The following is a 16,944-nucleotide window of genomic DNA, read 5'->3' on the forward strand; positions in this document are numbered from 1 at the left end:
TATAAGTTCTTCACTTGTATGCCATTAATCCTAAGAGGTCTCATGTTTTTGTGCTCCAATATGACTGTATCTCTATCTGTCATCATTTTAAACATATGGTTCTTATCTGTATGCATTATTGCCTATATTCAATTATGGTTCATTTTTAGTGATCTTATACTGCGTTATAGTTTTAATTTCATGTTTTTCAGAGATTACTTAAAGTGATGGTATATGTCTGTTTTTAAAGTTATCATATATAATCAAATATAAACCGAGATTATTGGGCCAAAAAATGGCCCAAAAATGGGGGTCTCGCCTTATATTTGGGTCATCAGCCACCCATCCCCTTCCCAGACTTGTAGGCCTGCAGGACATTGGGAGGGGGGACAGGGTACAGGGCAGAGAGGGGGGCTAGGTGCAGAGCCTAGCATGGAGGGAGGGCGGGACAAGGTGAATAGCCTGGCAGGGCAGAAAGGGAGGGGGGGCTGGGTGCAGAGCTTGGCAGGGAGGGGGGACAGGCTGGATAGCCTGCCAGGGCACTTGAATAAGTACCCTCCCATATTATATTTGAGTCAACATTTTTTCCTCCTTTTTGGGAGGAGGAAAGGGTACCTCATCTTATACTCATATCGACTTATATTTGAGTATATATGGCACCTTTATTTTATGCATCTGTCAAATGGTTTCATGCAAGCTTTTATTGGTTTGCATTATTTACCATATTTCATCCTGGGGTACTTTCACTGTTTTCACATTGTGTTTTAGCATAATTTTAGGGTTGGTTTTTTTTAGACCTCATTTAAAGTCATGATATGTGTACGTATTTATTTATCCTCTATTTCTAAGAAGGTTCTTTTTGTTATTTACTGTTTGCAAGCTTTCAGATTCTTCCAAATTTATTTATGGCTTTGGTGCCACCATCTGCAATCACTCTTCACCTCAATAAATCAACACCACAAAACATACAGAATATGTGAGTGCTTAAGTGAATGCTCAGACCTACAACCAAAACTCTAGTGAAAATTCACGGAGCTAGTTGCTGATGAGCCCATCATTGCTGTTCACAGTCTCTACCACCTACTAACTTAATAATGCACTTTAACGCTTATAACATTATTAAGAATGAATTTAACTTATCTGTAAACAAAGAAACATAGAATATGACGGCAGAAAAGGGCCGACGGCCCAAGAAGTCTGCCCACTCAAGAACCCTCCCTCCCAACTAGTCTGCCTACTCAAGAACACTTCTTCTCTGGAGTATCTATCGTTTGAGCATAACTCTGTAGTACTCCCACCTGTTTGTCCCATCAACTCTTGAACTCGAGCACGCTACTGGCCTCGACCATCTGGCGGGGAAAATCATTCCATCGATCAATCACCCGTTCGGTGAAGAAGTATTTCCTAGTTTCACCATGAAATCTTCCTCCCTTAATTTTTAGTGGATGCCCTCTTGTCACCGTGGGACCCTTTAGAAAAAAGATTTCCTCCTCCACTTTGATGTGACCCGTGATGTATTTAAATATTTCTATCATATCCCCCCTTTCTCTGCGCTCTTCGAGAGAATATAAGCGCAATCTGATCAGGCGTTCTTCATATGGGATGTCTTTAAGTCCGGAGACCATCCTAGTGGCCATTCTCTGTATCGACTCCATTCTTTTCACATCCTTTTGATAATGTGGCCTCCAAAATTGGACACAGTACTCCAGGTGAGGTCTCACCATGGATCTGTATAACGGTAGTATGACTTCCGGCTTTTGGCTGATAAACCTCCTTCTGATGCAACCCAGCATTTGTCTGGCCTTTGAAGCTTTCTCCACCTGAATAGCAGCTTTCATATCTTCCCGGATGAGAACTCCCAAGTCCCTTTCTGCAGTAATTCTTGTTAAGTTTTCACCGTTCAAGGTGTATGTTTTGCATGGATTTCCACTCCCAAGGTGCATTACTTTACATTTCTTGGCATTAAAGTTTAGTTGCCAAGTACTGGACCATTTTTCCAATACAAGCAGGTCTTGCTCCATAGTGTTGGGCCTGGTTGCGCTGTCAGGTTCTGAGGTCCTGCCCACAACGCTGCATAGTTTAGCGTCATTGGCAAATAGTGTAATTTTGCCTCGAAGTCCCTGAGTCAGATCTCCTACAAAGATATTAAGTAGTATCGGACCCAAGACCGAGCCCTGCGGCACTCCACTGGTCACTCTCGACATTTTTGATGGGATACCGTTTACCACCACTCTTTGAAGCCTGCCGCTAAACCAGTCTTGTACCCATGCTGTCAGTGTTTCTCCTAGTCCTAGCGAGTTCATCTTATTTAATAACCTTCAGTGTGGAGCACTATCAAAAGCCTTACTAAAGTCCAAATACACTATGTCCAGGGACTCACCCTCATCCAGTTTTTTTGTTACCCAATCAAAGAAGCTTATCAGATTGGATTGACAAAACCTTCCCTTTGTAAAGCCATGCTGGTGGAGATCTCTTAATCTTTCATCATCCAGGAACGTGTCTAGTCTGTTCTTAATCAATTTTTCCATGAGTTTACTCACTATTGATGTGAGACTCACCGGTCTATAATTTTCAGCCTCTGACCTACCTCCCTTTTTGTGGAGTGGGATAACGTTGGCAGTTTTCCAGTCTAGGGGTACTTTTCCCTTGCTCAGGGAAAGATTGCCAGGACATCGCCCAATTCTCGAAGTACCCAATTCTCGCCCAATTCTCGAAGGGGTGTAGATTGTCCGGGCCCATAGCTTTATTCACTTTTATTTTTGATAGCTCACGGTAGACTTCGCTTGCAGTAAATTCCATGTCCCGGAATGGGTCTTCCGAACCCCCCCTTGTCTGTAGCTGAGGACCGGATCCTGGCGCTTCACAGGTAAAGACTGAGCAGAAGTAGTTATTGAGTATTTCTGCTTTGTCTGCATCCAAGTCTGTAAAGTTGCCGTCAGGTTTCTTTAGGTGCCCAATACCACTTGTGTTCTTCTTCCTATAGTGCAAGGTGGCGCTGGCTCAACATTACAACTGATCCGGGTCCATACATATATTTAAAATCATGCCATTAAACAACTGCTATCTCACTTCTCCTCGACCACCTAACTCGAGTTTCATGACTTGGAGCTGCTTCAGGAGGAGACACTAAAATTAAAAATAATATTATACCCCAGTGCACAATAGGTCCTTGCTCCCACCTAGCACCCACTAAATACACTTGCTCATAATCCCCAAACTCAACTTTTAATCAATTATAAAAGTTAAATAAATGGCTTATCCATACGCAGAACTCCTCCACCCGACTACAGCCAGCACTAGCGACACACTTCCCCGAAGGCAGGCCAAAATTTAAATCACAAACTAGTGATGACGGGGCCAAAGAGCGAGACGCGGGAAACTGAAACTCAAATCTGAAACCAGTCAATCTCACTGTTCAGACCCTCAGGAGCCAGAGTAGGCCACATGAAAATAAACCTATGTTCTTGTTTTAACAAGTACTGAGACACATTCCCTCTGAGATTCTATGCTCGCAGTAAAACTGTGTATTTGACATCATCAATGTTGTGGCCCGCCTCTAACCAGTGATTAACTAAAGGGGTGATCTGCCGTTGGCAAAAGATATTGCTAAGATGTTCCGCAATCCTTATTTTGATAACTCGCCTCGCCTTGTGTGCCCAATGTAGTATTTACCACACAGGCACACGATACAGTATACCTCTGCTTGCAAACAGCAATCCGTGTCAGTCTTTAAATAAAACTTCCTACCCCCTGATCTTGGTATAACCACACTACCAGCTTTCAACACATGCCGACAGTAAGTGCAATGGCCACAGCTTCTATGGGGGTAGTCTCGTACTCAACATGATCCCTTGTCCTATACTTTAGTATCTCAGCCCACGTGTAAAAAGCAAAAGGCGGATGGATATTCACGTACAGGCTCATGCACTTGTAATACCGACCAATGTTTATTGATTATCTGCTTTACTTTGTTACTTTGGCTTGAAAAAGGCAGAACACACACAATGGCTTGCTTGTCCCTGTGCCCCCTGAGGGTGGATCAACCTTTCACTTTGGCAGCAATGTGCCTGTTTCCAAGCGCGTCTCACAACTTTGGATGGATACCTGCGTTCAATGAACTTATTATACATTAGCATGGCCTTCTCCTGGAAGAAATCATCACCACAGCATACCTTTCTCAGCTTAAGGAATTGGCCCACAGGGATGCTGTCTCAAAGGGGTTTGGGATGGAAACTATTATAATGTAGGATCGTATTTCTATCAGATGGTTTTTAATACAATGTAATACCAAAACATACCATAGACCCCACATTCTGCTTCATAACTTGAATATCCAAAAAAGAAATAGTATCCATACTAATATTATACGTGAGCTTAATGTTAAGGTCAAACTAGTTAAGTTCCAGTAGAAACTCATCTTAATTCCTCCCTGGTCCTACTCCATACAAAGAAAATATCATCTATGAACCTCTTCCATATGCCCACTCGTTCAAACCACTTAGATTTATAGACATACTGATCCTCACACATTGTCCTCGCATACCACTCTTCCTTTATGACTCTTGTTTCACTATGCCTTTTATCCATTTTCATTTTCTGGTTCACACATTTCTCAGCATTTACTTGGGTATCCTGTTTTTTCCACACATTCATGTTTTTTCTTTTTCTTTATACAACCAGACATTGGCCATACACCTTTTTTTGTACAATAGAGCATCATGCTATTGCAGTTTTTTGCTTTTTGTCCGCTCTTTCTTACTGTCACAGCAATCGGGTCCACTGACATCATGCTTATGTGTTACCAAAAGCCTGCCTTTTTATACGTGATTTTTCCTACGGCGTCTTTTTGATTTCGACTAGATGTGCTGTGCACTTCACGCTGTCATCGATTGTCTCTATATGTAAGTACTTTTTCTTTTGTGTATATATATTTTTTCTGCACTACCTGTCTTCACTTTTTAGTATTATGCGACTTTTTCAATTAGTAGTTTTATACCAGCTTTTGTCGGATTTTACGTATTATTTTTTTATCTCCTTATACTAGCCAATTGCCTACACAATCACTTGGTCCCTCAATTTTACTTTCGCTTATTCTAGCATCCCCTCAGGCTTGATCATTGTGTTTATTAGAAACATAGAAACATGACGGCGGATAAAGGCTAAATGGCCCATCCAGTCTGCCCATCCACAGTGACCATTATCTTTTTCTCTCTCTAAGAGATCCCATGTGCCTATCCCAAGCCCTCTTGAATTCAGACACAGTCTCGGACTCCACCATCTCTTCCGGGAGACTGTTCCACGCATCTACCACCCTTTCCATAAAAAAGTCTTTCCTCAGATTACTCCGGAGCCTATCACCTCTTAATTTCATCCTATGCCCTCTTATTGCAGAGTTTCATTTTCTATGGCTCAAGTTTATATTAAAGGTGGACCATATGTTTTCATACATTTTGCCTCCCTGCTAGTTTTTGGTTATTTACCATTATCTGCGTTTGGCATGCACTTGTGCAGCATTTTTTCTGTTTTGTCATGCATATTTTATTTGATGTCTTTTTTGTTGCAAACATTTTTTATCCCTTAGTTCTGCCAATTAATTTATTTCCACCTTTCAGCTCACAGGTTTTTGGATGCTTTAATGCATATTATATCCTTGTGGTAATATAGAACCGGTATGTCCTTACTCTTTTTCATTTCTCTTTTTTCTCTCTTTTTCCACATTGGTCTATATCACACCCTTTCATACCAAGGGCAACCCAAGTCGCATTTCACCATATTTTTCATAATAACTGAAACATAATTCATAACGTATGTCACATATTAAATCACACTGATTAGTGCATGCACACTGTCTTTGTACCTCAAAATCACATATCATCTTCACACTAGAGAGTTGCGCGGGGACAGAAATCCCACCCGTCCCCACCCGTCCCTGCCAAAGTCCCACCCGTCCCCACCCGTCCCCGTGAGGACTCCCACCCGTCCCCACGAGGAATCCCTCCGTCCCCACCCGTCCCCGCGAGGAATCCCCTACGTCCCCACCCGTCCCCGCGAGGAATCCCCTACGTCCCCGCCTGTCCCTATAAACTACAGAAATAGTTATTTCATTTAATTATGCTACTGAATTAAAGGCTCTGGTAGAAACCCATTTAAAAATAAGCAAAAAGACTTTATTAATTTGGAAATATTAATTGGGAAGAATACATACTTTGTAAACGGGTTTCTACCAGAGCCTCTAATGTTTATAAATTTTTATCAACACAACTAATATACTACTTTATCCTTAAGCAAAAAAAAAAAATAATAAGAATTTTTTTCCTACCTTTATTGCCTGGTTTCTGCTTTCTTCATGTTCTCATTCAATTCCTTCCATCCACTGCCTCTCTTCTCTCTGTGTCTTCCATTTGCTCTGTTACTGTGCCTCTGTTACTGTGCCTCTCCCTTTCTCCCCCCTCCCAAATTGGTCTGGCACCCATCTTTTTCCCTCCGCTCCCCCCATAGTCTGGCACCTCTGTCTTCTTCCCTGCCAGCGTCTTCTTCCCATTCCCTCTTCCCCATTTCCTTTCAGTGTCCTTCTCCCCCACCATCTTTCCCATGTCCTGTCAGGCAGCATCCTTCTCCCCTCTCTGCCTTCCCCATGTCCTTTCAGCGGCCTTCTCCCCCCTCTGTCTTCCCCATGTTCTTTCAGTGGCATTCTCCACCCCTTTGTCTTCCCCAGTGCTTTCAGGGTCCTTCCCCCCCCTTTCTCCCGTTTACCCCATGTCCTTTCAGCGTTCTTTTCCACCCCTTTGTCTTCCCCAGTACTTTCAGCGGCCTTCTCCCCCCTTAAGCGTCTTTTCTTCTCCACTCCACCTTTCCTCCCTCCCTGCCTCCACCTTTGTGGCGCTTTTTGCACCCGACCGACAACAGAACAGGCCCGGTCGGACAAATCTCCCTGTCCTGTAGCCGCGAATCTAAATTACCTTCTTACAGCAGCTGGAGTAGTGAAGCTGCTGTAAGAGGTAATTTAGATTCGCGGCTACAGGGCAGGGAGATTTGTCGGCCGGGCCTGTTGTCGGTCGATCGGGGGATCTGACCGGCTGTGCACATTCTCCGGGGCGGTACGCCCCCTCCCCCCTCTTTCGTACGCCATTGCCTTCTTCCTACCTGCCCTGCCGCACACAGCCGACCGGAAGTCTTCCTGATGTCAGCGCTGACGTCGGAGGAAGGGAGGGCTTTGCTTAAGCCCTCCCTTCGACGTCAGCGCTGATATCGGGAAGATTTCCGTTCGGATGTGTGCTGCGACAGGGCAGGTAAGGAGAAGGAGACTACCCTCGCGGCTCGACCAACCCCGCTGCGATCCAACCCCGCAGGAACCCCGCGACCCTCGGAGGCGTCCCCACGGGATCCCCGCGACCCTAGGGGGCGTCCCCACGGGATCCCAGTGACCCAAAGGGGGAACCCGCGGGATCCCCGCGGGTCCCGCGGGATTCCCGTTCCCGTGCAGCTCTCTACTTCACACATGTCAATACCACTCAAATTATTCTTCTCATTCACCATCCTCTTCACCCAGAAGATCAATTCTGTATATTTACTTTCTCACATCTCTACACGTTTTCATGGGACCCCAGAAGAAGGTTATTCATTACCAAAACATGGACCATGTCAGGTCCACACCACATTTTTTCCTGTGTATTATATGGATACAAAATTTATCTGCATTGCTTTTATGTTTGAAGATTGTTTTTAAACTTTTATATCAAAAACCATTATTAAACTTTTACGTCAAGATCATTGTCTCCACAGTTGTGTTTGGTTTTTGGCTTCTTCTCTTCGCTGTGGATCGATTTGGAGCAAAATATTGTAACATATAAATGACAGCAGATAAGCGCGCGCTAGCCGCTACCGCCTCCTTTTAAGCAGGCGGTAATTTTTCAGCTAGCGCGTGCCATAGCGTGCACTAATCTTGTGTGTACGCTAAAAACACTAGTGCACCTGTGTAAAAGGTGCCCTAAATTAAGTAGTCCAAACAGCCTTTTTGGGTAGGAATTTATTACATTTACATCTTTGTTTGTAGTCACTTTACTTGTTCCAATGTTGTACTGAAGATCAGCTTTTGATTATAAGGTCAATTGTGTTATAATTTTTTTTGTTATATATATTCCAGCATGAAGCTACTAAAGTAATGCAAGATGCCATTCATGAATTTAGTGGAACTCCTGAAGAAATTCGCATCACTGTGGCTAATGCAGATTTGGCACTTACTAAAGGGGACATTGAGACAGCGTTAAACATGTTGAGGAACATCACACCTAACCAGCCATATTACATTGAGGTCAAAGAAAAGATGGCTCAAATATATCTGCAGACACAAAAGGACAAGAAACTTTATATTGGATGCTATAGGTAATAATAGTTATCATGGCACAAGTTAAATTAACATGTTTTGTTTTTTAGCACTTTAGGATCATATTCATTAACAGAACAATTCTATAGTAGAGTTTCTGTTAGCAGCCTATTATAAAAAGGAACACAGACATCTACCGTCATAGAATACTAGCCTAACTGGGTATATATGTGTGTAAATGTTAGGTGTATTCCAGCCACAGAACTAGTGTAAATGCTTGCATCTAAATATTATTAATATTACTCAAATTACTCAAAATTGGAAGGATTATACTAAATTAAATTATACATTTTGGTGGAACTCAGTTTGTCATATATATAAAATGGAAAAGATCTTAGCGTTACAACAAGGGAATCTTCATAATTTCAAAAAAATTTGGGAACCATTGACTAGTTATTCTAATGATCAGATTTCATAGCACATTGGTAGTAGATATATAGGGGTGGGATGGGGATTGTATATCATTTGGAAATAGGAATTTGACAAAAGGGGGGGATTTATTTTATATGATAAGAAGATTTGTTTGTAATTACAAGTGTCATATGATAATTGATTATATTATGTTTAATTCACTTGTTGTAAGAATTCAAAAATGAATAAATAAAATTTAAATATTGGAGGTAAGTTTCAAGTGTAAATGAGATCCCCACTCATGTTTCACCCATGTGAATGCCCTCTTGACCAGTGTTGAATAGTAAAGAAGTAAAAATAATTAGATGCTGTACTTCAATTATGCACAAAAGATGATGCATTTACATAAAATATTATCAATACAGCACAATATACTTAATAGAATAAAAACAAGACTTATTTTCTCCCACCCACTTCCCATTAACCAACATCTCATAAAAATATTTGTAATCAACCCTTCTATACTTCTTAACAAATGCCAAATATACCCCCCTCCCCAGATGTGCATGTTTTCCTCAGTTATACAAATAAATCAATCTTTACTGGAAGTTCTAAGACCAGACTACAGGCGAATTGACTTTCTTGGTTGACTGTGTTTCTGTAATGAAACCTGTTGCTCTGTCTTTGAGCATCCTGTAATCAGAAACGAAGATATTCGTGGCCTACTTGCTTCTAACCATTGCCAGACTGTGTGAGACTCAGATTGACAAAAATTTGTGAGCCTCTTGTGACTGCCCTCATAAATGCAATCAATCAATACTTCTCTGATCTATGTAAAGACTCTGTGGTAATTTTAGCAACAATTCTGCATCCCAAATTTTGCATAGGGCGGATGTTAAAGTATTCTTTACTATAAGGAAGACATGTTTCACACAGATCAGTACCTCCAGTCCCAGTCAGAAGGCATCAGTACTATTGCAGCCTGGCCTGATTTGAAGGAACTTTTTATTCAATGTAGCTGTGGTGTTTAATAACACTGAACAACAAATTTTTCCAAAAGTTTTGCTTCCTTAAAACAATCTAGTGATTATCCCAGGACAAGCAGGCAGCATATTCTTGACTGATGGGTGACGGCACCGACGGAGCCCCGGTACGGACAATTTTAGAGTGATTGCACTCTAAGAACTTGGAAAGTTCTAGTAGGCCGCACCGTGCACGCGCGAGTGCCTTCCCGCCCGACAGAGGCGCGCGGTCCCCAGTTTCTTAGTTTCCGCGGAGCTAAGAAGTCGTTTTTTTCAACGGCTGTTGACATTTTTTCCTTAACGCCTTCCCGCTCGCGAAACCTTTTGGAAGTTTTTTTCCCTTCATTTCTTTTCTTTATTTAAAAAAAAAACCCGAACGTTTACTTTTTATTTTTCTCGTCATTTCGGTTTTGCCCCGGCGGGGCCTTCTGCCACCATCGAGGCCTCGGCCTTCGATTTGGCAGAAGCCGTTTTTACTTTCATGCCCCCCCAGCCAGGTTTCAAGAAGTGCCAGCGGTGTGCACGGCCTATATCCCTCACGGACCCGCACAACTGGTGCTTACAGTGCCTAGGTCCTGAACATCAGGCTTCCACCTGCACCCGCTGTGCCACGTTAAAAAAACGTACCTTAAAAAATCGCCAGATACAACAGCGATTACTTTTCGGTGCCGAAATGTCCGATCCCGCATCATCGACACCGGCTTCGGCTCCATTGCAGTCGGCACCCTCTTCGTCGACACCGCGCCGGCGTCGCAACACCCAGGTAAGCCGGCTAAGAAGCCTTCCCCGCTGGAGCGTCCTCCGGTCTCGATTGCAGCGAGCCCAGTCCTGCCGACCGTGAGGCGCCCGCGGAAGCGCTCTGCCCCTATCGAGGTGAGTCCCTCGACCTCGGGCTCCTCATCTTCGGGGCGTCGAGCGGCACCGCAGGTACCACAAAAGAAAAAGGCCTTCTTTGGATGAGCGCATTGCAGCTATCCTACAAGTGCAGCTCAAGGAGCAGTTACAACAACTCCTTCCTGCTCTCTTGGCACCGAACCTTCTGGTTCCGGTCCGGTCTGAGCCACCGGTACCGGCAGTGGAGCAGCCCCTACTGTCAGCATCCACTGTTTCGGTACCGGTTCACTCGGCATCATCGGTATCGATGCCAGTCCTTGCACCGGAGCCGAAAGCCCAGCATCAGTCGGTGCAGACTTCGGCACCGTTGCAGTCGGTAACATCTCCTGGTACCGTATCTATGAGGTCGGGTAAGTCGGCACGCAAATCCCGACACCTAGAACTCTCTACTCCGGAGTCTCGGGACCGCGGCTCCCATATTAGGGACCCTGATCTGTGGGGTGACTCCGAAGAGCCTTTTCTTTCTGAGGGTGAGTGTTCTTCGGATGAGGATGATCCTGCTATTCCTGATCCATCCTCCAAACATGATTCCACATCTTTCACTTCTTTCTTGAAGGACATGTGCGAATCTCTTTCCATTCCTTTGGAGGCTGAGTCTAAAAAATCCAAGGCCTTTCTTGATGCCCTTGACTTTGACCAGCCTCCAAAGGAATTTTTGAAACTCCCTCTTCATGACATCTTGAGGGAAACTTTCTATAAAAACCTAGAGACTCCTTTAACTATTCCAGGAGCTCCCCGCAAATTGGATTCATTGTACAAAGTAATCCCTATTCCTGGGTTTGATAAGCCACAGCTTCCCCATGAATCTCTGCTTGTGGAATCTACGCTTAAAAAGTCTGCGGGGACTAGTGTATATGCTTCTGTCCCTCCTGGCAGAGAAGGTAAAGCCATGGACAAATTCGGTAAGCGATTATACCAGAATGCTTTTCATTTTTCTTTTTATCTCAAGCATCTCCTTACCACCATGGCTTCCTTTGAAAAGTACCTTCCTGAGCGGAAACGACAGGCTTTTCACCACTGTTCGTCTTCTCTTTTCCAGCTCCGTAAATTTATGGTAAGATCCATTTACGATACCTTCGAACTTACCTCCAGAGCGACGGCCATGTCTGTGGCCATGCGCCGCCTTGCCTGGCTGAGAGTATCCGAGCTTGATGTCAACCATCAAGATCGGTTGGCTAATGCTCCATGCCTGGGGGATGAGCTCTTTGGGGAATCCATGGACTCGACCACCCAGAAGTTCTCCGCCCACGAGACACACTGGGATACTCTCCTCAAAACAAAAAAGAAAACTCCACCGGCACGGCCTTTCAGACAGCAGTCGGCCTACCAACGCCGTTATGTGGCTCGTCCCTTGCCATCAGTTCCCCAGCAACCTAGGCGTCAACGTCAACAACAACGACAGACTCTTAGACCACTGCAGCAACAACCTGTGAAGCCGCCTCCACAGCAGAAATCTACGCAGCCTTTTTGACTTAATTCTCCAGGGCATAACTAGCGTCACCACATCTACCCACCTACCTCAACCTATAAGTGGCCGTCTCACTTTTTTCCTCAGACGGTGGGAAGTTATCACTTCGGACCAATGGGTCCTCAACATCATTCGCCACGGCTACTCTCTCAACTTTCAGACACTTCCTACCCTAAGTCTGCCAAGAGAGTCTGCTTTGAACACTCCTCAGTCTTCTCTCCTTCTCCAGGAGGTTCAATCCCTCCTCCTTTTGAACGCCATAGAGGAAGTTCCTCTAGATCAAAAGGGACAGGGATTCTACTCACGTTACTTTCTAGTCCCCAAAAAAACAGGAGATCTCAGGCCAATTCTAGATCTTCGAGATCTCAACAAATGCTTAGTCAAAGAAAAATTCAAGATGCTTTCTTTAGCCACTCTTTACCCTCCTCTCAATCAAAACGACTGGCTATGCTCCCTCGATCTCAAAGACGCATACACTCACATACTGGTCAATCTGACCTCCAGACAGTACCTCCGTTTCATGATCAATCACTGTCATTACCAATAAAAGGTGCTGCCCTTCGGCCTTGCCTCCTCTCCAAGAGTGTTCACCAAATGTCTGATTGTGGTGGCGGCCTTTTTACGCTCTCACCACCTTCAGATCTTTCCTTACCTGTACGATTGGTTGATAAAGGCCAATTCATCTCAGACAGTACTCCTGGCCACCAACCAGACCATCCTGTTTCTCCAACTTCTGGGTTTCGAGATCAATCTACCCAAATCTCATCTCATCCCCACTCAGAGACTTCAATTCATTGGAGCGGTGTTAGACACAGTCCTCATGAGAGCGTTCCTGCCGTCCAACCGTCTTCAAACTCTTCAGTCTCTATGTCAGCAGGTGCTTCCACAACGTTCCATCTCTGCCAAGCAAATGATGATACTCTTGGGTCACATGGCCTCCACAGTTCATGTCACACCCTTCGCACGTCTTCACCTGCGCACTCCTCAATGGGCCCTAGCTACCCAGTGGTCCCAAGCGACGGATCCCTGCTCACGACACATATCTGTGACATCGTCTCTTCGTCAGTCTCTACAATGGTGGTTGATATTCTCAAATCTCTCCAGAGGTCTTCTGTTCCATCTACCTCCTCATCAACTTGTCATCACCACCGACGCCTCCCCTTATGCCTGGGGAGCTCATTTGAACGAATTCCAAACTCAAGGACTTTGGACAGCCCAGGAAATGAAGCATCACATCAATTTCCTGGAACTCAGAGCGATGTTTTATGCCCTCAAGGCCTTCCAACATCTTCTCTTTCCTCAAGTCCTCCTGCTGTGCACAGACAATCAAGTTGCAATGTACTACATCAACAAGCAGGGGGGGACAGGCTCTCGCCTCTTGTGCCAGGAAGCCCAGAAGATTTGGGCTTGGGCCACAGATCACCAACTTTTTCTGAAAGCTATCTACATTCAGGGAGAACAGAATTCTTTAGCAGACAAGCTCAGCAGAATTCTTCAGCCTCACGAGTGGACACTCGATCCTTTAACTCTACAGTCCATCTTCGCTCAGTGGGGCACTCCTCAGATAGACCTCTTTGCAGCTCCTCACAATCACCAGCTGCCCCTATTCTGCTCCAGACTCTACTCTCCTCACCGTCTGGCAGCGGATGCATTTCTCCTCGATTGGTCCAATCTGTTCCTGTACACTTTCCCTCCTCTGCCTCTCATGTTGCGAACCTTGTTCAAGCTCAAGAGGGAAAGAGCCACCATGATTCTGATTGCTCCACGGTGGCCCAGGCAACATTGGTTCTCCCTTCTACTTCAACTCAGTGCCAGGGAGCCTTTTCTTCTTCCGCTGTTTCCTTCTCTGCTTACGCAACATCAGGAGACACTTCTGCATCCCAACCTTCCGTCTCTGCACCTGACAGCTTGGTTTCTCTTGGGCTGACTTCTCATAATACTTCTTTGTCTCAGCCCGTTCGTTCCATTCTGGATGCCTCCAGGAAACCGGCCACTCTGCAATGTTACCATCAGAAGTGGACACGATTTTCTTCCTGGTGTCTTCTTCATCAACATGATCCCACTTCCCTTGCTGTGGAGACTTTGTTGGATTATCTACTTTCTTTGTCTGACTCTGGCCTTAAGTCTACTTCCATCAGAGTCCACCTTAGTGCTATTGCTGCTTTTCATGAGTCAGTTCATGGAAAACTTCTCTCGGCTCATCCCTTGGTGTCCAGATTCATGCGGGGTCTTTTCAATGTGAAACCACCTCTTAAAGCCCCTCCTGTAATCTGGGATCTCAATGTGGTTCTTTCCGCCTTAATGAAGCCTCCATTTGAACCTTTGGCTACCACTCCTTTCAAGTTTCTCACTTGGAAAGTACTTTTCCTTATTGCTCTTACCTCTGCCAGGAGGGTCAGTGAGCTACATGCACTAGTTGCAGATCCACCTTTTACGGTCTTTCATCATGACAAGGTGGTTCTGCGTACACATCCAAAGTTTCTCCCAAAGGTTGTCTCTGAATTCCATCTCAACCAATCCATTGTTCTGCCTGTCTTCTTTCCAAAACCTCACTCTCATTCTGGAGAACAGGCTCTACATACTTTGGACTGTAAGAGGGCTCTAGCTTACTATTTAGAGCGTACTAAGCCCCACAGATCAGCTCCCCAACTCTTTCTGTCCTTTGATCCGAATAAATTGGGATGTCCTGTTTCTAAACGTACGTTGTCTAATTGGCTGGCAGCGTGCATTTCATTCTGTTATGCTCAGACCGGAATGACACTGGAAGGTTCTGTCACGGCCCATAGAGTTCGAGCTATGGCAGCATCTGTAGCTTTCCTCCGTTCCACTCCTATTGAGGAAATCTGCAAGGCTGCTACTTGGTCCTCAGTTCATACTTTTACATCTCACTATTGTCTGGATGCTTTCTCCAGACAGGATGGACACTTCGGCCAATCTGTTTTGCAAAATTTGTTTTCCTAATGGCCAACCTTCCCTCCATCCCTCTTTTTGTTAGCTTGGAGGTCACCCATCAGTCAAGAATATGCTGCCTGCTTGTCCTGGGATAAAGCACAGTTACTTACCGTAACAGGTGTTATCCAGGGACAGCAGGCAGATATTCTTGCGTCCCACCCTCCTCCCCGGGTTGGCTTCTTAGCTGGCTTATACTAACTGGGGACCGCGCGCCTCTGTCGGGCGGGAAGGCACTCGCGCGTGCGTGGTGCGGCCTACTAGAACTTTCCAAGTTCTTAGAGTGCAATCACTCTAAAATTGTCCGTACCGGGGCTCCGTCGGTGCCGTCACCCATCAGTCAAGAATATCTGCCTGCTGTCCCTGGATAACACCTGTTACGGTAAGTAACTGTGCTTTATGCTAGACCCCTTCAAAATAAACACAAATATAATTTCCCACTGACTGTATCACATAGGAATTTTGAGAAACACAATGATATCTTTAATTGACTATAATGTTTTAATGCACAAAGTTTCTGATATACTGTGGTAGTTCGCTGTGGCTAAAAGGTTTTCCTACTGCTTTTCATTTGAATTCGGTGTCCAGTGCATCTCGTTGTAGAGTCCAACAATAGTCAGCCAGCATTGATGGATTCCAGTTTCCTGATATCTTTTTTCCATTGGGCAATGTTCTGGTGAAACCTTTTGCCATGTCTGTCACTGACTGCACCAAGATTTGTAGGGAAGAAGTCCAAGTGTGAATGTAGACAGTGCATCTTCAGTGACATGTTGCACTTCATGGTTTTGTATGCTCTAAGAAGTTTGTCAACCACTTCAATATAGTTTGGTGCTCTGTAATTGCCAAGAAAATTCTCAGCGACATCCTTGAATGCTTTACAGGCAAATTTTCTCTGGCCCGACTACCATCTTCAAATCTCTCATCACTGATGATGTGTCTGATCTGTGGACTGACAAAAATGCATTCCTTAATCTTGGTGTCGGTTATTAATTATTAATTGCATTAGCCTGAAAGTATAAGAAATTGTAAAAATGTAATTTTTTGTTAAAACGGTACATGATATGTAATTTTAAACATGATTTCCATGATCAACAGCCAAAAATCTGTAAGATACACCCCAAAGTGTTGAACATAGTAACATAGTAGATAATGGCAGATAAAGACCCAAATGGTACATTTAGTCTGCCCAACCTGATTCAATCTAAAAATTTGTTGGGTTTTTTTTTCCTCCTTTTTAGCTATTTCTGAGCAAGAATCCAAAGCTCTGCCCGGTACTGTTCTTAGGTTCCAACTACTGAAGTCTCCATCAAAGCTCACTGCAGTCCATCTACACTCTCCCAGCCATTGAAGCCCTCCCCATCCCACCCTCCACCAAACGGCCAAACTTTTTTGTCCAGTGAAATGATTTGCAAGTGCACTTGCATAAGTGACAGTCATTTGCATAATTTAGATTTGCATTAAAAAAAAAAAAAATTTTTATTGCTTTTAAAATAATACACAAGAAATATCTTGCTCCGGAAATACAGAAAAAGAAATAAGAATAATTGGAATTAGAAAAATTACCCCCTCTTTTACTAAGGTACGCAAACTGATTTAGCATGCACTAATCGATTTAGCGCGCACTAAACACTAATGCATCCAATATGTATGAATTAATTAATAAATTTTAAAGGATTGGGTTAGATTTTCTGAAATAGGTAGGGAGGGATTGGGAGGGGGGGTTTATTTTATTTATATTGGTCATACATATTAAATGAATTACATATTATTTAGAACATTATAAAATATGAATATAAATATGATATGTTGTACTTAAAGTGTTCATGAAGGTAAATCAAGTGTGTATTTATAAGATCATATAAATTTTTCTGATACACTTGTTGTAATATGAAAAAATG

The 16,944-nt window shown here is 44.0% G+C and overlaps 1 protein-coding gene across 1 annotated transcript in view; it reads left to right on the plus strand.

Annotated features, from left to right (window-relative positions):
- TTC21A (tetratricopeptide repeat domain 21A) overlaps positions 1-16,944 on the plus strand; it is a 323,520-nt gene that overhangs the window by 164,121 nt on the left and 142,455 nt on the right. Inside the window, exon 15 of the mRNA XM_033931720.1 lies at positions 8,123-8,361. Within this exon, the coding sequence (XP_033787611.1) occupies positions 8,123-8,361 (239 nt within the window). The remainder of the gene's footprint in view (positions 1-8,122; positions 8,362-16,944) is intronic.

This window comes from Geotrypetes seraphini, chromosome 2 (genome assembly GCF_902459505.1).
Source record: "Geotrypetes seraphini chromosome 2, aGeoSer1.1, whole genome shotgun sequence".
NCBI classification, from domain to species: Eukaryota; Metazoa; Chordata; class Amphibia; order Gymnophiona; family Dermophiidae; genus Geotrypetes; species Geotrypetes seraphini.